General features: G+C 45.1%; 2 protein-coding genes, 1 long non-coding RNA gene and 1 pseudogene across 10 annotated transcripts in view; 2 read left to right on the top strand and 2 right to left on the bottom strand.

The window, feature by feature from the left end:
- Nucleotides 1-1,599: 1,599 nt before the first annotated feature.
- LOC139031218 (protein FAM136A pseudogene) lies at nucleotides 1,600-3,372 on the top strand (annotated as a pseudogene).
- On the top strand, nucleotides 3,365-18,455 carry LOC110152026 (uncharacterized protein C3orf86-like). Of its 5 annotated transcripts, none has more exons than XM_070455543.1 (3): nucleotides 3,365-3,435; nucleotides 8,613-8,743; nucleotides 11,788-12,476. In XM_070455543.1, exons 2-3 carry the CDS (start codon nucleotides 8,653-8,655, stop codon nucleotides 12,297-12,299), a joined length of 603 nt encoding a protein of 200 aa, XP_070311644.1. In that variant the 5' UTR covers nucleotides 3,365-3,435; nucleotides 8,613-8,652; the 3' UTR covers nucleotides 12,300-12,476. The 5 variants fall into 5 exon arrangements, 4 of the variants coding, with proteins under 4 accessions (XP_070311644.1, XP_070311643.1, XP_070311642.1 ...); XM_070455542.1 differs by lacking the exon at nucleotides 3,365-3,435 and adding an exon at nucleotides 6,986-7,070; XM_070455541.1 differs by lacking the exon at nucleotides 3,365-3,435 and adding an exon at nucleotides 7,609-8,305.
- LOC110152027 (uncharacterized) lies at nucleotides 6,436-7,487 on the bottom strand. Its single transcript, XR_002318239.2, has 2 exons — nucleotides 7,397-7,487; nucleotides 6,436-7,045 (listed from the first exon to the last, which is right to left on the bottom strand). It is a non-coding gene; the product is annotated as an uncharacterized lncRNA (long non-coding RNA).
- The window catches only part of TCAIM (T cell activation inhibitor, mitochondrial), a 36,317-nt gene continuing 32,816 nt past the window's right edge, over nucleotides 17,176-20,676 (bottom strand). For all 4 annotated transcript variants that reach the window (XM_020915505.2, XM_020915508.2, XM_020915507.2 and 1 more), the window contains exon 11: nucleotides 17,176-19,175. In XM_020915505.2, coding sequence (XP_020771164.2) covers nucleotides 18,935-19,175 — 241 coding nt within the window. In that variant the 3' untranslated portion in view covers nucleotides 17,176-18,934. The remainder of the gene's footprint in view (nucleotides 19,176-20,676) is intronic.

Here is a 20,676-nt window from a genome sequence, read left to right as displayed (position 1 = left end):
TGCAGAATTCCAATCCCATCATCACAAAGTATCTCTAGAAGGTCAGGTTTGAAGCAGAAAGATAATCTAATAAATGGCGCAACTTTCCTGAATTATTTTTTAAGTTCCTAGGATATTTGACTTAAAATTTTGAGATGGATAATACTTGTTGAGGAAATTTTGTGTTAAATTGTAGACAATTGGTCACTTAAAGGAGTGAATTATGTCATCAGTTGGTTTTACCCATTGACCTTGTAATAGCTGTTGACTGACCTTATCTTGTTGTAATGAACTCAGTAAAAGTCTCAAGAAGAGTTTCTCAAAATTAAGAATATAGTTAAGAGTATTCTTCATGAACATTTACTTTACAAGGTTCAATAAATTAATAAATTTAATAAGGCAAATCTGTGACTTTAACTGGAGAAAGCAATGGCACCCCCACTCCAGCCCTCTTGCCTGGAAAATCCCATGGACGGCGGAGCCTGGTGGGCTGCAGTCCATGGGGTTGCTAAGAGTTGGACATGACAGAGGGACTTCCCTTTCACTTTTCACTTCCATGCATTGGAGAAGGAAATGGCAACCCACTCCAGTGTTCCTGCCTGGAGAATCCCAGGGATGGGGGAGCCTGGTGGGCTGCCGTCTATGGGGTCGCACAGAGTTGGACACGATTGAAGCGACTTAGCAGCAGCGGCAGCAGCAGTGACTAACAAAACAGCACAGAATCCAGATTTGCCTCAAATGGAGCAGTGACCTGGATAAGACCCCAACAGAGCACAGGGGAAACCAGGCAGTGGAGTCCTAGAGCCAATTAAAGAGGCAAGGATGCCTCCATTTACATTCATGGTTGAGCTATCTTTGTTGCCCAAATGACCTGGGAGCACATCAGTTCATGCCCTTCACCATTAAATCTGTATAAGATAGCTAAGTTAAGGAGAATGTGTGCATCTAGGTGTACTGGTTAAGATTCATAGGATATTAATGTGGTTTCAATAGGCGGTTCCTATTGGTGTGAATTAAAGAATCTGATAAATATATTGAATAGAGGTAGAAAAAATTGGTCTAAGATGTTTCCCTTTTCAACTTAAGATTTGAATGAGAGCAGAAAACAGACTGCCTTCAGATACATCATTGTGGCTTATTTGAAATGGCTATGGAAGATTCTCCCTTGGTGAGAGTCAGTCCAAGGAGTCATTATGTATATAGAACAATACTGAATACTGACCTCAGCAACCCAAGAGAAATATGCTTTTAGATTCATGCGGACATTTCCATGTAATAGTTGGACACATGAATCTTATTCATATAGAAGTATAAAGTTGTTGGGAAAATCCACAGGTTTTCCTTCTTCTTGGTCCATTTACAATTAATTATGTGTATACGTTTAAATTTTCTATCATCAGATCCACAGCTGAGAAGCTTGTTCTGTCAAGGTGCAGTTTAATGTGAACATAAGCAGGAACTTTTATGTCTTAAGGCTGATTCATGTGAATGTATGGCAAAAACCACCACAATATTGTAAAGTAATTAGCCTCCAATTAAATGTTTTAAAAAAAGTCATGTGAGGAAAAAAAAAGAAATAGAAGTTACATATAAGAAGGTCTAGCCTGTGCGCGGGAGTCCATGTGGGCGCCGGTGCAGCCAGGAACCACGCGGGCTGCCAGGGTGGAGCTGCAGCGGCGCTGGGTGCAGGAGGCAGTGGATTCCATGGTGAAGTGTCTAGAGAGGGAAAATACCCAAAAGATGCAGGGCCTCATGTTCCGGTGCAGCGCCGGCTGTTGCAAAGACAGCCAGGCGTCCATGTAGCAAGTGTACCAGTTCATTGAGCACTTCCATGCATCTCTGGCTCAAGCCCAGGCCCTGGTGACCAGCGAGTTGGAGAAGTTCCAGGATCGCCTGGCCCTGTGCACTCGATGTATTGCAGTGACGAAGCCAAAGATTCAATAGATGTGGGGAGTAAGGAGCTTCAGGTGGAGCGGCGGCTGGAGACCTGCGTGACCAAGTGTGTGGATGACCACGTGAACCTCATCCCAACCTTGACCAGGAAGATGAAGGAGTCTCTCTCATCCATTGGGAAATAGCTGTCTGCTAGTGGCCATCCAGGGGTAAGGGCAGGAATCGATTTAAAAAGAGGAATGGGGATTTGGGTCTTTTAAGGAAAGTTGATGAATGAGGAAATTAAGGATGGCAGCAAGTCTAAGGCCTGTGTTTCTTTACTCTGAACGCTGGTTCCTTTGTGTTTCAATCCTACAAAGTGAAATGGAAAAAAACGGTGCTAAAATTTGGGTCACTGATAGCTCAGGAGGTTTTTTGTGAGCCTGAATTTCATGTGGCAAGTGCTTCTCTTGGCAACAGGGAGGCTCCCTTGTACCAAATCAGGGCCCTTCAAGGTACCAGATTCTCTTACTGCACAGATACCAAGAGGCTGGCAGGTTCATCTAACCTGCTTATGGTCTAGTGGAGTATAAGAAGAGGTGTTTCTATTTGTTGTCCACCTGCTGTTTACCAGAAGGATCACTACACCTTTTCCCACAAATAAATAAAACCCATGCAGTCACTAATTTAGAAAGGGACAAGGGGCTTCTAGGGATTTTGTTTTGCTTGGTTTTGTTTTATAGACAAGGGCATGATGTTAATTTAAGATGTAAAGTTGGGAGGGGAAGTTTGGATAAAAACTTTGAAAGAGCCTGCAGATACTCATTTCTGACCAAGATGTGGTTGTGTATTTCTTAAAATTTTCACACTGCATCTTTCAGCCTGGAGACCCTGCAAAAATATAAGAAGTGTTATCATACTGGTAAGGGAAGCAAGTGTTCCCTTTCATTGGCAGCCATGGTGAGCCCTGGGGCAGCCTGCAGCAAAGTCAGCCAAGCGACAAGACAAACCTACAGTGACACTCACCCTTGAAGGGAAACCGGATTTTGACAGTGTCATATGCTCATATTCAGGAATGAACAGTGAAACAGGAACTGTTGGCTGCTTAATTAAGAGGGTTGTGAAGTACAGGCTTTGGAAAAAAATCTGGTTTTCATGAAACAGAACGAAAGCCAAAACCCAGTGTTGCTTACTTTGCCCTCTGAAATAACAGAGCTTTACTGAGACACTTCCCTGGCAAGTCAAGGGAGGAAAAGTAAGCAATTTAAGGGTGAGCTTTAGCTCTTTTAGAGCAAAGGAACTGCCCTCCATTACCAAATACCACTTCTGCCAGGGCCTTTGCTACATGCGTCATTCTTGCCCCAGTTCTGGCACCTTATTTTGATAAGGGCCTTATCTTTTTACTGACTTATTACTTAATAATATTGTCTGTTTGCTGTTTCAAGACTGTGATATATTTTCCTAGTGGTTTGGCTTTAAAAATAAATAAGACTTAATTTTCTTCAAAAAAAAAAGAAGAAAGTCTAATTGGAGTCCTGAGAGCAAGCTCGGTGGCTGCAATATCATCAGAAGGAGCTATCTCAGGTAAGTAGAAAGTCTTATTACTATGACTTTACCTGTATGAGTTGGATTGTAGACGAATGTTCCAAGTGGTAAGCCTTGGTCGCCAGTGCTATAGTAATCCAGTGTCCAATAACAATTGGTGTTTTCCTGTCTTCAGATGTCTTGTTCACACACTACGAAGCTTCAGTCCTGGGATGACTTTTCACTTATCGTTGGTCACAGTAGTTGGAGTAATCATTCATTTGTTCATTCATTCATTCATGGGAACATTTTTTAAAAATGGAGTCAACATTGGTTTATAGCATGTCATGTGTTCAGCACTGTAATTCTACTTTTATATACACTGCAGCGTGCTCACCACCAAAAGTCTAGTTTTGATCCACCATACAGTTGATCCCTTTTACCCTTTTCACCCTTACCCTCTGATAACCACCAGCTTGTTCTTTGTATCTGTTTTTACTCTTGTTTTTTATATTTTGTGTATGAATAAAATTGTATTTTGTTTTTCTCCATCTGACTTATTTCACTTAGTGTAATACCCTTAAAGTCCATTCTGTCACAGATGACAAGATTTCATCTTTTTATGACTGAATAATATTTCCATTGTATATATATACCACATCTTTATCCTTTATCCATATCTTTATATATATATATATATAGCACATCCTTGTGGTGATGGGTACTTCAGTTGTTTCCGCATCTTGCTTATTGTATATGCTGTGGCAATGAACATAGGGTGCATTTTATCTTTTCAAAATTATATTTCCATATTCTTTTCCATACTTTTCTGCTCAGAAGCAGAAGAACTGGATCATATGGTAATTCTAATAATATACTGAGGAATTGCCATATTGTTTTCCATAGTGGCTGCACCAACTTACTTTCCCATGAACAATATATGATTGTTTCTTTCCTACATTCTCTCCAACACATTTCTTTTTCTTTTTGACTGCACCTCACAGTGTGCAGAACTTCCTGACCAGAGATCAAACCTGCACTCCTTGCAATAGAAGCAAAGAGTTTTAAGCATCTATTTTTCTGCCAATACCATGCTGTTTTGATTACTAGCCTTCTAGTAAAATCTGACATCAGCAACTGTGACACCTGCATCTTTGTTCTCTTTTCTCAGGACTGCTTTGGCTATCTGGATCTTCTGTGGTTTCATACAGATTTTAGAATTTTTTAAATTCTACCTCTGTGAAAAATATTGGGATTTTGATAGGGATTGCACTGAATCTGTAGATTTCCTTAGGTAATATGGACATTTTAACAATGTTACTTCTTCCAAGCAATAAGCATGCATATTTTCCCATTTCTTTGTGTCTTCAATTTCTTTCAACAGTATCTTATAGTTTTCAGTTTTTTACTCCTTGGTTAAATTTATTTCTAGGGATATTTTATTGTTTTTTTTTGTGATTGTAAATGAAATTGCTTTCTTAATGTGTCTTTTTGCTGGCTCATTGTTACTGTACAAAAATGCAGCAGGTTTTTACATATTAATTTGTACCTTGCAACTTTACTGTATTTTTAAAAACTGCTTTATTTATTTACTTATGGCTGCACTGGGTCTCTATTGCTGCACATAGCCTTTGTCTAGTTGTGGCGAGTGGGGGTTCTATTGTGGTATGTGGGCTTTGCAGTGTGGTGGCTTCCCTTGTTGCAGATCAGGGTCTCTAGAGCTAGCAGGCTTCAGTAGTTGTGGCGCGTGGGCTTCGTTGCCCCTCGGCATGTGGAGTCTTCCCAGACCAGGGATTGAACCCGTGTCTCTTGCATTGGCAGGTGGATTCTTAACCACTGGACTACCAGGGAAGGCCTTGTATTTGTTTATTTTTTTTAGTGTTTTTTTCATGTGTAATGGAGTCTTTAGCGTTTTCTATATACAAAATCATGGTGAGAGTAGGTCCTTGTCTTATTCCTGATCTTAGAGGGATAATTCTCAGTTTTTCACCATTGAATATGATATTTGATATTTGATGTGATTTTAGTTTTCTTAAGTTTACTGAATAACTTTTTGTGTCCTAACTTTTTGTGTCCTAACACATGGTCTATTCTTGAGAATGTTCCATGTGCACTTGAGAAGAATGTATTCTGCAGCTATTAGATGGAATGTTTTATATATAGTTTTAGGTCTATTTGGTTCCATGTTTCACTTAAGGCCAATGTTTCCTTGTTGATTTTCTGTCTGAAGTATCTATCCATTGATGTAAGTGAGGTGTATAAGTCCCTTACAATTACTGTATTGCTGTCAATTTCTCCTTTCCTGCCTTAAAACAATTATACTATTGTTTCATAATTTTTGGTGTTTCCATGTTATGTGCCTATATATTAATACATGTTGTGCCTTTTTGATGAATCATGCCTTTGATCATTATATTTGCTTCTCCTTAACCTTGTATGGTTTGAAGTCTATTTTCTCTGATGTGAGTACGGCCACACTTTTAACTTCGGCTGCCATTTGCTTGGAGTATGCAATCCTTTCACATTGAGCCTACATTTATCTCTAGAGCTGAGTTTCTTGGGAGCACCATATAATGGGATCTTGTTTTTCAATCCGTCTAGCCACCCTGTCTTTTGGTTGGTGAATTTAATTCACCTAAAATTTAGGATAATTACTGATATATGAAGACTGATGACTGCCATTTTATCTTTTGTTTTTTGGTTGCTTTATATTTCTGTTGTTTCTTCTCCCTTGTGTTTCTGTTTCCAACTCTCTCAAAGATTCCATATGCCATTGGTGTGGCAGAGACCACTAAATGTTCCCTGTGTTTTGGATTCCTTTCCTTTTCAATAGTAGAAGGCTTTGCTCTTTATAGGACCACTGAAATGAAAGACTCTAGGTCCCAGCCTTTTTTTTTTCAGTGTATATCTTCATCATTTTCCTAATCATATCTTTTTTTTTTTTGAGACAGAAAATACATAGGAGCACAAAGACTGACACACTGGGTGTTATTTTTTTAATTACCTAAAATAATTACATGTATATATAACGATTAAAAGAATTGAAGAAAGCCTCCAAAATTAGATTTTGAGAAAATTTTAAAGATCAAACCAGGTCATGATTTGTGTCAGGCTGGAGGCCTCTGAGGATCCTGTGTAGCATCCTGTGAGTAAGGCTAACAACCTGGAAGATGACTTTCTCGGGGCTGAAGGATGTCAGCTTCAGGGACAAATCATGGAGGTAGGAAAGCCCCTGCTCTGGGAGAGTGCCTTGTGGGGAGGGGAACGTAGCGGGCAGTGGCTGAGGAGGTGGTGTGGATGGCTTGCAGAGCGGAGGAGGCCCTGTATCTGGCAGCGATGGAGGTCTGTTGAGAGCAACAGGCCCCTGGTCAGCACCTGGAGAGTAGCCAGGGCTCTTTGGGCCACTTTTTCTTGGGGAGGCAGCAGCAGGGGCTGACGCTGGACCCCATGTCTGTGTAGGGACAATAGGTGGGCCTCTGGGACAGGGGGCAACCACATCCCCAGCCCCACATCCGGATGGGGGTTCACATGTCAGTTTCAGCAGACAAGCAGGAGACAGTGCCGGAGGGTCTGTCTTCCACGTGGGGTAGGTGACTTGTGCTGTGACTTCATTTACCCACATAAATGTGGGTAGAGGCCTGTTCTTTGACCCCACATGACTTCTAGACATCTACAGGAGGGGAGAGAAAACCTCGGTGAGTTCTCCATCAGTGGGCAATGGAGGGATCCACCCCTCACTCGGCAAGGAACCCCATGATCCCTGGGCTTCAATGAACTAACCCCATACCCTGTGGGAGTACAACTTTTAAGAAGCTTTTCCAGGAACAAGAAAGGTCTCCTAAACTGTCCAAAGTTCATTTTTAGGTTTGATCAGACCTTCAGTCCAATGTATCCAAGTCCACTCCTGGTCTAAATAAGTGACACCCTTGTTTGCCAAAGGCTGTTTCCTATGCATTTGTGAGTTCTATTTCTTTTAGGAGGTATGAAGTGACCATCCTCCCTGGTCACTGAAAGCCCTTACCTTCTAGGTTGGAGTAGGTTTCAAGATCTGAGCAGCTATTCAGCTGTTAGACGCTGGGTGAAAAAGGTGGGTCCAATTGAGGGGCAATGAGAAGACTTTGGGCCTGGGACTAGAATGCTACGTGAGTTCCAAGGCCATGTTCAGTGGGCTTGAGGGGAGGAGGACTTGAAAGGAGAGAACCAGGAGGAAGAGTTGCTGAAGTCTGGTCATCCCCTCCCTGCCCCACGGCCATCTCCTTTTATTCTCTGGCACAGCACCTGGCGTTTATGACATCAAGGTCTTCAGTCAGTCATAGGGCTCACCCTGTGCTGTCTCGTGGACCCGCCAAGGCAGTTTGTGGAGGAAAGCCCCTTTGCTACCAGTGTAAATGTACCTCTCTGCTTTTGCTGGTTAATGTGCCTGGGCAAGGGCAATTGTTTTAGTCCTGTGAACTTATAATTTCTGGGAAATTTAATTTTGAGGAGCGGTCTTTATTTGTAAGGGTTAATTTATTTCTGCAATCTTTAAAAATATGAACATTTTGTAAATATGTCTTTTTGAAAAAAAAAAGAGAAAAAAAAAGAAAACTAGATCTATGCAAGGAAATTGTTAACAACAGGATTTAAGTGTATGCTGAAAGGACTGAGAATTAGCAGAATACTTTGGTGACAAAAAAGGAACCTCTACTAATGTAGTCATTTAAAAAGACTGTATTAGGGTTGTGCAGAGAAACGGAGCCGACGTGTGTGTGTGTGTGTGTGTGTGTGTGTGTGTGTGTGTGTGTGTAGAGAGTGTGTGTTATTATAAGGAACTGGCTTACATTATTATGAAAGCTGAGGAGTCCAGACCCAGGAGAGCTGCTACTGTAGTTCCAGCCTAAGTTGCAGGCCAAACGCACAAGAAGACTGATGTTACAGGCTGAAGACAGTGGTGAGAGCTTTTTTTTTCCCTTCAGGCCTTCAATGGATTGGATGAGGCCTACTTTCCACCAAGTTATAGAATGGACTATAATGGAAACATATTTAACTAATGAAACCAGTATAAGAAATATAGGAAGTTTGAATCATGAGAAATTTAATTTTGGTCTTAGACAAACCAAAATATTGTGTTAACATGTTTTTAAATGATAAATTAATGAAGACTGAATCATAGCAGATTTTCTTTTAAATTGATTTCTGATTATCTCATAATAGTTACAAAGGCTATTAGGTAAAATATACTTTTTTTTTCTCCCTAGATTACTGGTTTATTATAGGATATAACCCAGAAACAGCCAGATGGAAGAGACTCATGGGGTAGCATCCATGCCCCGTCTGAGTGACCAACGTGCCAGCATTTCCATGTGTCCCCCAGCCCGGAAACTCTCAAGTATACTTTCCAATGTCCATAAATAGAAATACTTTAGTAACATTTCTTTCCTTTTTCTTATTTAGACAATTTTGGCTTCATCCAACCTAAATGTTCATAGAGTATATATATAACATCCGAATGCATTTTTTTATAAGTAAATCCTTCACGTATTCAGGAGAGGGAAAAGAGATAAAGTGTGACAGGAAGAAATAAGAGGGAATTGACTTTAGACAGATAGCTAATTATTCTTCTCTGTAAGGAAAGAGGAAAAATTTAGACATGCACATACACAAAAAAGTCTGCTTCTGACATAATTTGGTCCTTGAAATTTTTTTCCCTCCTTCATAGGGCATGTGGGATCTTCATTTCCTGACCAGGGATCAAACCCATGCCCCAGATATTGGGAACGCAGCATCTTAACCACTGGACTGCCAGGAAGTCCCTGGTCCTTGAAAATTAAATTAGCCCAAAGATATCTGAAGCCGGCACTTATTAATTCCTGATGTATGGAAAGGAAGGAAGCGATGCGTCCTGCTTGAAACAAAATGATGTGTTGCTCCGGCAAACAAGCCACCATGGGGGTCAGGTCTAGTTCTCAGGGAGCTGAGGCCGCAGAGAGAGTTTGGGTCCAAGGGCGAGCCACGCCAAGCTGAGTAGGGAGTAGATCTGTGAGAAATTTCGAGCCTGGCATCCACTATGCTCAACATGAACTAACCCTGCCAGGGGAGGACACGCCCCCTTGTCTGTAGGCTTGTATCCTGGAGAAACCAGATGCTGCTTTGTGGAGCCATGCAGAGGAGCTGGCGCAAGTTGGCAACTCGGGGAAAGGGAAGGGTGGGTGTCAGGGACACCTCTAGGTTGGGATCTCAGGTGCTGTGACAGAGGGGACCGGAGGAGGGCTGAGGTTGTGTGCATGGCTTTGCTGGAAAGAGTTGAGGTTACTAGGTAGAATCTGGGCTGGGATAGGGTGGGAAGCACTTTACACAATAATAAGGTTGCTAGGAGCCCTCAGTCTTCTACAGCCCATTCTCTCTGAAGCTCCCTTCATAGACCCCATCCTCCAGCACCTTCTGACAGGTGAGCTTCAAATCCTTCACACCTTTTTAGTCCTCTAGCCCCTGGCCAGCCCCTACCGGTTCAAACCATTGTGCCCTTGATACAAACAACCCTGATTCTGGGAATCCTGCCGAGTGTGCTGACTTCTCCATGGCCTTGTGGACCACTGGGGAAGGTGGAGAAACCCTCTCTGCCTGAGGGCAAATCAAAGCTTCACATAGGATGTAGGTGTCAGAATCTTGAAAGCTCGTTCAAGACGTTCTAGGTAGTGTAACTTGATGTTTCTCAGGGGTGACAGTCCCTGTCCATTCTAATGAAAGTGAAGCAATTATCAATCTTGAGAGAAGGAAAGAGGAATCCCCAGACTGGCCAAGAGGCCCACACCAAGGCAGGCTTACCCTGAGCTCAGAAAGAATCAGCTTTGAAGCCTCCCTCTTGCAGTGTTCCCGGAAAAGTGTTCCCATGGTGTGTGTTTGTTGTCGCAGTAACAAATGACCACAAATTTAGCTGCTTCGAACAAGAGCCATTTACTATCTCACAGAGCCTGAGACTGGCAAGTGTTGCTTGTTTCTCTGCTTAAGGTCTCACAAGACTGCCATCAAGGTTTTTGTCTATCCTTGGCTCTTACCTGGAGACTCTGAGGAAAATCCACTTCTAGGCTCATTCATTTTGTTGACAGAGTTGATTTCCTTCTCATGGTCTTCACTCGGTCCTGCCGTCATCAAGCCAGCGATGGCAGTAGAATCCTTCTCACACTTAGTCTTCTACTTCTTCTGTTCTATCTCTCTGACCCCAGTGAGAAAAAGTTCTCTATGTTTCAGAGCCCAAGTGATTTGGTTGGGGCACCCAGGTGATACAGGATAGTATGCCCTAGAGTTAGGTCCATAATTTTAATTACATCTGCAAAGTTCCCTTGGCCAGATAATAAAACATATTCAGAGGTTCCGAAGATTAGGGCAAGGACATCTTTAGGGGGCCTTTCCATTGACTACACATGGTCATGTGTTTGTAAAATTTGTAAGTGTGATATTTTTTGGCGTCTTTGTAGAAGGTCCAGCATTCTCCATTTTCCTGTTAATCTAAGAGCGTTTTTGAAGCTGTCATTCTTTAATCATTGTTGCTTCCTTTATAAAATGAGTTTCAGGAATGGCAACGAGCATTTTCTTAAAGATTATGGGGGAACTCAGTTGCATAGAAAATATCAGAGACCATGGCACACAACCACTGACATTTCAGGAAACTGTTAGTATTCATTCACACACAAGCACATGCATTCACACACACACACACACACAAGTGTATCTGAACTAGATTAAGATGTAAAGTATACTTAAAAAAAAAGATTTATTTTTACTTATTTATTTTTGACTGCACTGGGTCTTCGTTGCTGTGGGCTTTCTCTAGTTGTGGTGACTGGGGGCTACTCTTCATTGCAGTGCATGTCTCATTGCTGTGACTTCTCTTGGTGCAGAGCACAAGCTCGGTAGTTGTGACTTGCAGGTTTAGTTGCCCCGCAGCATATGGGATCTTCCAGGACCAAGGATTCAAACTGTGTCCCCTGAATTGGCAGGTGGATTCTTAACCACTGGACCAGGAAAGCCCCTAAAGTATACTTTCTAGTATACTCCGTTAAAATGTTAAAATTTGAAAAGATAATTAAGAAACAAAAGAACCTAGGAAAGCCCCTGTGGTCCAGTGGTTAGGGCTCTGTGCTTTCATTGCTAGGCAGGAGTTCAATCCTTGGTCTGGGGATTAAGATCCCATAAGACCCACGGGTACTACCAAGAAAAAAAAAAAAGTTTCTAGAATTCATTGGAGCCGCCGGGTAGGTCTCTTCTTGGTCCTGGGAAGATTTCTGGAGCATCTTGGATGACAGAGGGCTAGCACAGGTTGTTCATAGAAGCGCAGTGGCCGATGGTTCCCTTTGATGCAGTAGGTGGAATCCTCCGTCCTCAGTGTGGAACACTGAGGACGCTCCTGTGTTGTCTCCATTTTCTCCCTTGTAGCTATGTCAAAGAGTCGATTTGGACACGGGAAGAAAACCCTTGATACATTTTTCTGGATAAACGAGGTAACTGGAGAAATCACCTACCCCCAGAAGACAGACGCACGCTTAACGTCGCCAGCTCCTCTCCAGAAGCCGGAAGAGGGACCCAGATCTCAGCGCGGGGCCCTGCAGGGTGCTCCTCCCAGCACCCAGGACGTGGCCAGCACACTGGCGCAGAACGCCTCCCCTCCACCCGCTCCTAAAGCTGCCCTGAAAGACGTTGGCTCCCGAAACTCCTTCCCAGCTCCGCCGCCCTATCTCCCGGCCAAAGATGGAGCCCCGAGCCCTTTGCCGTTCTCTGCAGTTCCTGTCACCATCTCACCGCCAGGAGGCGCTCTGCCACCATTCAGCCCCCTTGGGCCAGCCCTTCTGCCTCAGGCCTCTGCCTTCCCTCCCAGCCCTTCTGCCCCCTGGGGCTTCACCTGCAAGCTGAAAAACATCCTTTCTGGAAATAACCGATTTTCCTTTTGAGCCTGAGCAAATACGCCTGCCCACGCCCTCTAAGCACCTTGCTGAACCATTGTCGCCTGGCACCAGTACGCCCAGACCGGCCTGCCTCCCCTAGAAGCACTCAGGACCCTTGGCAGAGTTCTTACAAGAATATGCCCGGTGCTTTCAGACCCCATATAAATTTAACTTAGATTTTGACACTTAATTTTTTTTTTTTTTAAGAACTCCCTTTACCTCTCAAGACATCTTGGTATTTTTAACTCTTTGGGATTCAAGAATTTGGTTCTGCTGTCAGCAGCAGGGTAATATGCCTAGTTCCCAGCCAGAGCCTGAAGGATCCTGGCCTTGGCTGAGATAGGAGCAGGCCGGGCTGAGTGGGACTCGAAGGCCTGGTGTCTTTGGGCACAATCTAGGGCCACCCCAGCTTCAGGGCTGCATTGAGGACCAGTCTGGGCTCTGATCAGGAAGGGGTTAGAACTGGATCTAGGTGGAGGTGGGGGGCAGCCTGGGGCCAGGGATACTTTGGGCAGAGAGCCTCCCTAGTTGGAATAGGGGCTGGACAATGCTCTGGTGGGACACTGGGCAGCCTCTTGGCCCTCCCAGGAGTGGAGTGACTCCTGCCTCCTGATGTGATCATGCTGGGCAGGAGGTGGCAAGTGGAGGCTCTGAAACACCTTATCCCAGCCTGAGGACTCCAGGAAACCCCAGTTCTCTGGGCTGGAGAATAAAGGCCTGGAACCCAGCCTTGATCCTTTGGCCAATGTCCCTCTGACACTGCCAGAACCCCACCTCTCTTGCCCTCAGTTTCCCTCCTTGCGTGACGTCTGCAGGTCTGCTCAACTGCACAGTCTGTGACTGTGTCCCCAGAAGCCAGGACTGGGTGAAGCCCCCAGGGCACGGAGGGCCTGGAGGTCAGGCCTCAGGTGGGGTCAGCTGGTGCCAAGGGCATGGCCGAGCGTGGCAGAGGGCAGGGGCCATGAGCTCCACAGGGTTGCAGGGGGGATGACCAGTGTACACTCTCCAGGGTCCCTGATGGATGGCCCTGACAAAGACCTCGTTGTCATGGTTAGGGGTGCTGGCCTCTCAGGCAGAGTTGTGGCCAGGCCCCTAGTCCTGACTTTGCAGGAGCTCCTTAGCCTCGCTCTATCTAGCCCCCAAGAGTCCCAGCAAGTGTCCCAGGGAGCCCAGAGAAGTTCAAGCTCAGCCTGGGGCAGGGACCAGGGCTCCATCTACACCAGCAGAGTCCCCAGGGGAACAGTAACTGTTACACATCCTGTGGACAAACCACCCACAGCCCTTGGAGCATAGCATGGCTTGGTCTTTTGCCTCATGACCTGGCAGGGCCTCTTCTGCTGACCGTGTTCATGTGACAAAAGCTTGACAGAAATTTCCTGTCCAGGTTGGCCTGACTGTCCATAGGGTCTCCAATCTGGAAAGTTAGCCAGCAGTGAGTGTAACACTTATCCCCACACCTCTCCAAGCAAGTGGCTAACTGCAAGGGCCCTGCAGTTAACAAGACCACATACTTCACCCAAGGTCTGCACTATAGGCTAGTGTGTGTGCGGCACATGCACACACACGTTCGTTAGGGGACATGAAATGGGGGAAGGAGAAATAGAGATCTGTGGGTGGAGCAGTTCACTGGTGGTCCAGTGGTTAGGACTCCACACTTCCACAGCAGGGGGTACATGTTCGATCTCTGGTCAGGAAACTGAGATTCAGCAACATGATTAAAAAAAAAAAAAAGATCTGTGGGTGGTTCTCAAGTCAGAGTGGAGTGACAATCACACAGCTGTGAAGGCAGGGGCTTCTAGTTTCTATTTCCTTGTTACAGTGATCTGCATTTCTACTGATGGCTTTTCTTAATTCCTTAATTCCATAGAGGAGGACCTCTATGACCTCCTTTTTCATCTCAGGGTCTCTGAGATCAGAGAGGTCTCTTTCATCATTTGTTCTTTCAGGGAAATTCTCTTGTTCTTTTAATCAGTTTGGTTCTTAATTTCTTCCTTTTCCTTACTTCTTGTCTCTCTTAATTTAGGAGCAACAATTATCTACTCTGGTCTTGAAGGGCTGTTTTTATGTGGGCCTGTCCGTGCGTAGCCTGCATGAGTCTAATATTTTTGGTGTGAGTGCTTTTTTTAGCATGTCTGCGGGTCGCATCTTTCCTCAGTGTGTGCTAGCCTTTATCCCCCGGATAGGAGGTGTAGTTGTGGTTGGTGGTACAATGACCGGAGCCTGCCCTGGGTGTAGAGTGGAGCCTCCTTTTTGCTCTGTGGTTGTCATGGCCCTGTTTGGGAGCAGGATCTGCCTCTCACTTGTTAGGATAGAAGCCTCCAGGTCTGGTTCTAAGCTGTGGTGTGAGGGAGGTGGGGCTGGGAGTCAGTGAGTGAGTCAGACTCTTTGCAACCCCATGGACTATAGCCCACCAGGCTCCTCTGACCATGGAATTTCCCAGGCAAGAATACTGGAGTGGGTTGCCATTCCCTTCTCCAAGGATCTGTCTTCCTGACCCAGGGATTGAACCCCTGTCTCCTGCAGTGCAGGCAGACTCTTAAACCATCTGAGCCTACTGAGAGAGGAGCTTCGGAATATTCCTCTGCGGGATGTGTCCCCTGGGAAGGGTCTCCACAGTGTCGCCCATCACGCGTTGTGCGCGCTCACAAACTACACTGTTGTTGGCACTGCCCTCAGCCCTGCCTCATTCGTGGGACTGCCTGTTCTCACTCATGGCAACGCTGACAGTCGGCCCAGGTGTTTCTCAGGCACTGAGCTCGCCAAGCTGCAGGTGCAGAACCGCTCAAGTCTGGTACCGGACCTGCTGTGGGAGCAATGGAACAAGCCCAGACCCTGCCCGCCCCTTGGTTTCCCCCCCATGAAAAGCCCGCTGTTGCTAGTGTGGGACGCGCCCCAGCATGGGAGCACCAGGAATGCACTCAGATGTCCCACAGCCGCCGCGCTGACAAACAGCCCCTGGGAACTGGCTCAGGTTTCAGGCCCGCCTGCACCTGTGGGCAGCCTGCCGGCTCGAGTGCTGCTGGCAGCACAGCGGAGTCCACTGTGCGCACACAGCGTGAGGCGCCCCTCTCTTCGCTCGTGTGTTAACAGTGAGGCTTCTGTGGCAGACTCGGGCTCTGTCCTGTGCACCCCGAACTGTGACCCAGACCACATTCTAGTGTCAGCAGGCAGCAAACCCCATCTGTCTGCTGATGCCAGAGTTCCTGCACTTCAACCCCCATGTGCACCAGTAGATGCGTGGCTTGGGTTGGGGAGTGCAGCGCGGTGGCCAGGACCGCCTGCTGATGGGTCTCTCTGTCCTGCCTGCCACAAGCCGGCTGTTCTGCCCTCCTCTGAGACTCCTTCGCAGTCCCAGCTGATCTCCCTGCCAGTGAAGGGGCTTCCCAGAGTGAGGGAACCTTTCCTCTCCCACACTTGCTCCCAGGGGTGCAAGTCCTGTCCTTGCTTCCCCTTCGTTCATCCTACTTGCCCTTTGAGGTGCAGATAAAGTGAGTTCCCAGGGTCGCCGTCTACATGGATGGTATCGCGCCCCTCTGTCACACCTTCTGACGCCTTCCTGCTGTTTGTCCTGCTCACCCGGAAACCCTGCCTTGTGCCAGCTGACACTTGGTCTAGGCCAGTGCCTGAGGTAGTGACAGAAAGAAAAACTGACCTCCTCCTGAAACCTGAGGGTGAAATCCAATGGCGGCCTCCTGCGTGGCCACGCCCTGTGCTGAGCCGGTTTCCCGGCATGGGCCGCCGTGCGGGACTTTGGGGCAGAGGTGTATAAACAGATGTTGCTTCCAGAACGACACTTGTACCCACTGGTGGGGACCAGGGCCGGGTAAAGTCAGCCCTGGCCCCCGCTGACCTGTGTGCACCGTTGTGGCCAGGCAAGACACGACTGACGCCAAGGCTGTCCACCCTCACAGGAGCAGCGTATTGCTGGACGTGTGGGGGTCCTGCCAACGCCTGGTGCTGACCTGGGGGTGGACGCTTCCAGAGCTGGGGGTGCTCCCGCCCGCGCGGACGCCTCACAGCCCTTGGGGTGCCTGGGTTCTAATTCCACCTCTCCTGCCTGCTGTAGACCGAAGGGCCTGGCGCCATGTCTTCACCTTGTAGTTTTCCCGTATGAAACATGTCAGCTTAGAGAAAAAAGTCCTTAAAGTGCTCTGTAACGGGGAAGGGTTTGGAGTGACCAGTAGAACCAGGTTGCAGTAGCTGGGATGGAGGGGGGAAGAGGGTCCCCTGGTGTCAACTCAGGTCTGCTCTGTCTGGCCACTGGCAGCCCCACTTCCTCCTCCTCTTCCAACTGCTAAGGAGCAAGAGGCACCTGGGCTGGTGGCCAAGAACCATCCAAGGGCGGGCTCTTTTCCAGGGTCAGGATCACTCAGGGTGAGGAGGAGCTCCAAGAACATGCCCCGGGCCTCCTTTCACAGATGGGGAGCCTGATGCCAAGGGTTAGCAGTTTCCAAAGGTGAGCTGGCTCCTGAGGCAGACATGGTTCCTCTTGCCCAACTGTCCACGCCTCAAGGCCCACAGCCCCCTCGTGACTCAGGGAGGCTGCCTGGAGGAGGAGGATTTGAGGAGAGGAAGAACTAGGGCCTCGGGAGACCTGTCCTGTGGACAGTCATGCCTCTGAATGAACACTTCCCTGATGGGCGGCCCGGGAAAAGGGTGCACCCCTGGGCGAGCTCAGGGCTCAGGTCCCTCTGGAGAGCTGAGGATTCAAGGTTAGAGGGGTCTGATCCTGTCCTAGCTTTCTGTGGTGGGATTGAATTTTCCAGAACTTTGTTAGATTGGGAGAAGAAGTCAAACAGGCATAAACAGGCAACAATTTTTTGGTAAGTTCATTTATGTTGAAATAGTTGTAAACCATTAATGAATAATGAGAAAGTGATGGTCTGGTTAATGTATTATTTATTATGTAACAGTTCTGAGACAAAGTGCAATTCAAAACATATTACTGAGGATTCTGTATTAGTTGATCTTAGAAATGGCATAATCCAAACTTATTTTTCCAATTTTTTTTTTTTTGGCCATGCAGTTTGCTAGATTTTGGCTCCCCAACCAGGGATCAAACCTGCACCCTCAGTGGTGAAAGCAGTCCGAACCACTGTACCACCACTGAAGTCCCTCCAGTAAATCTTGCGTAACCTCTGAAGAATGTTTCACTCCCATTATTTGGTTCTGGAAACCTTACACAGGCAGCAACATTTTTACATTAGAAAAAAAAAAGTACAGTTGTTAGGCACAGGTTAAAAGGGGTGGTATGCACGAACTATACTAAATACAAATCAATACTTATTCAAACACACATTTGTACTTTAACCGTTCAAATAATCAATTTTAGATAAATTTAAAACATGCTTCTAGAATCAATTTTAACATCTCTTTGCCTTTCTAATACTCTATGGAAAATTTCCTTTATTTCTTCAGCAGTAAGAGCCTCAAAAATGGGTGTTACAGACCTGGATTCACCTTGTCCTTTTGAGAAATAAGTGGAAGAGGTTTGGGATCTGGTAAAAAAATATTATCCTGAGGGAAATATCTGCAGAGGAGCCCTGTGTCTACAGAGCTCGGGGCTGGGTTATGGGTTCAGCGAAGTCCACACAACTGTGGACAGGAGGTGACTCGGTGTTTTAATCCGTGTTCTAATCACTGGAAGACCGGGGTTGAGAGGGGTGACAGATCCTGAGTGGTCTGAATCATTTTAAACTGGACCCTACTTGGTGGTACTCTTTGAGAAACAAGGATTTTTCTGGATAGTGTTTGTCCATGAAAACAAATCTATCACCTCATTCAATAATTCAAAAAATTTCACTGTCTCTTAGTTACAGGCCACTGACAGAGTATCTTAACGGGTAGGAAAACTTTTAACAAACTTTGTATTTTGTATTGGGGTATAGCTGATTAACAAACAATGTTGTGATAGTTTCAGGTGAACGGTGAAGGGACTCAGTCATACATATACATGTACCTATTGAAAACTTTAAATCCTCTGTCATTGGATGTGCTTTCACAAATGGCTGCAGATGGCTTGTGATAACGTCAATATCATATATTCATTCAATGGCTTTTTCCCATCTACTCTGTCTTTAGGCAAAATTTGGTTCATGAATTTGTGCTACCCATGTCACCTGTTTTGGACTCAGACGGTGCATAATTGGCTGCAAAGTACAGGTATGTGTACTGATACCATGTGATATAACCATAAAGTTGCATGTTGAATTGCTGCATGTGGAAATGAGTTCCCAGACTTCAGAGCTATACTGAATGAGGCCGGTTTATACTTACCAGTTTTCACTCACATAAAAAAAAAAAAAAGAAAAAATATATCTCTTTCACCCAGTAGAATCCTCCATTTTAATACCACTACAAATATGTTCTTTCTATCATCTTTTCTGCCAGTCCTGCCAATCAGATAAACACTATCTGGCGGGGGGGGGGGGGGGGGCGGGGGGCGAATAAGAAAGCATTGGCAGGTAAAACCTTTTAAAAACAAGTTTCCTAATAGAAATTAATTTAAAAAGTCTACTTCCAAAGCAGCAATTAGAAACTCTGTTCCTGTAACATGTAAATAATACTGTTATATCAAGTTGTGGATTTTAAATAAGTATAACAGTTTCTTTCCTCTTTAAAAAATAATATAGATTTCTGTGTTACTTAATGGCTTCCCCATTCTTCCAGTTCCAAGGAATACAAAGGTCTCCATCCTGCATGACAGAGTAGAAATGTGAGACACAGAGGTGCATCCCTTGTAGGTAAGGCAGCGATTGCTCCAGAAGTCTCTTACAGCAGCCCACCATCTGTATACTGGAAACGCTGGGCTCCTTGTAAAACTTTCCCAGAGAGAATTTCTTCGTGGAAGCCTGCATCAAATTGTTTTCAATGACCTTCAACCTGTTATGTCAAAAACAAAACATATGATTGCTACAAGCTATAACCAAATAAAACAACAATAAAATGTAAAAACCATTTTTTGTATATTGGGCTGTTAGTTTCTACTCTCAACACTGAAAATGGTCCTCCCACTTTTGTTTTTTTAAATATTTACTTATTTGACTGCACTGGGTCTCAGCTGTAGCATGTGGGATCTTGTTCCCCAACCCAGGGATCGAACCTGGGCCCCCTGCATTGAGGGCACACAGTCTCAGCCAGTGGGCCACCAGGAAATTCCCATTTCTTAGAAAAAATTTTTGGAGTATACTTGATTTACAACGTTGTGTTTGCAGTAGCTATAGGGCAACTAAACTGAGTTGTACATACACTTGTATCTACTCTTTTTTGGATTATTTCCCCATATAGCTTATGACAAAGAGTGTTGAGTATTTTGCTCCACATTAGGTCCTTGTTGATTATATAAATTAGTGTGTATATCTTAATCCTAACCACCTAATTTATCCTCTCCCTTACCTTTCCCCTTTTACCATAACTTAATATTCTAGGTCTATGAGTCTGTTTTGTAAATTAGTTTTTATTATCAATTTTTAGATTCCACCTGTAAGTGACAGCCTATGATACTTGTCTTTGTCTGACTTACTTCACTTTCTCTGATCATCTCTAGGTCATCCATGTTGCTGCAGATGGCATTATTTCATTGTCTTTTATGCCTGAGTAATATTCCACTGCTACATGTACTGCATCTTTACCCATTCCTCTATTGATGGGACATTTTGGTGGCTTCCCATGTTTTGGCTATTGTAGACAGTGCTGCAATGAACGCTGGGGTGCATTCCTTCCTTTTCGAAGGACGGTTTTCTCTGGATACATAGGTTTCTTCTGGGTGATTCCAGGAGTGGCATTGCTGGATCATATGCTAGCTCTAGTTTTACTTTTCAAAGAACCTCCATACTGTTCTCCACAGCAGTTGTTAACAATTTCCATTCCCACCCATGGTGGAGGTTTCCTTTTACTCCACATTCTCTCCAGCATTTATGGTTTGTAGATTTTTTGATGATGGCCATTCTGACAGGTGCAAGGAGATACCTTATTGTAGTTTTGAGTTGCTTTTCTCTAGTATTTCATGATGTTCAGCATCTTTTCATGTACTTTTTTTCTTAAACAGTTTGAGATTGGCTTCTTGAAAGTCTGCCCTGTTTTGACATCTCTTTCAACTACCTAGTGCAAGGACATTTCTTGAAGGCAGGTGTCATTTACAGCCCTGCAGGCCTTGTGAATATTAAGTGCCCATCAGCTCTGGTTGGGAGCTGTTGTTACGAGAAGTGGCCATACAAGGAAGCAGCATTTTTTCATGCCCAATTCTGCTTCCCTGGGCAACCAGAGCCCTAGAAGTTGTGTTCCTAGGTTCTAAATTGGAGTGGAAAGTGCCTGAACCAACACGGAAGGGCTTGTGTCCCATTACATTTTTCCCCTTACCTATCACCCTCCAAACAAATCTTAA

The sequence above is a fragment of the Odocoileus virginianus genome, chromosome 26 (assembly GCF_023699985.2).
Source record: "Odocoileus virginianus isolate 20LAN1187 ecotype Illinois chromosome 26, Ovbor_1.2, whole genome shotgun sequence".
Taxonomy (NCBI): domain Eukaryota; kingdom Metazoa; phylum Chordata; class Mammalia; order Artiodactyla; family Cervidae; genus Odocoileus; species Odocoileus virginianus.
The sequence above is the reverse complement of the archived record's forward strand: the minus strand, read 5'-3'. Positions and strand labels throughout refer to the sequence as shown.

What these genes read in the sequence shown, in the direction of transcription:
- LOC110152026 (XM_070455543.1), top strand. Translation starts at nt 8,653, where the DNA reads ATGGAAGAGACTCATGGGGTAGCATCCATGCCCCGTCTGAGTGACCAA. An exon ending in CCCAGCCCGGAAACTCTCAA is followed by an intron (nt 8,744 to 11,787) that starts GTATACTTTCCA and finishes TCTCCCTTGTAG; the next exon opens with CTATGTCAAAGAGTCGATTT.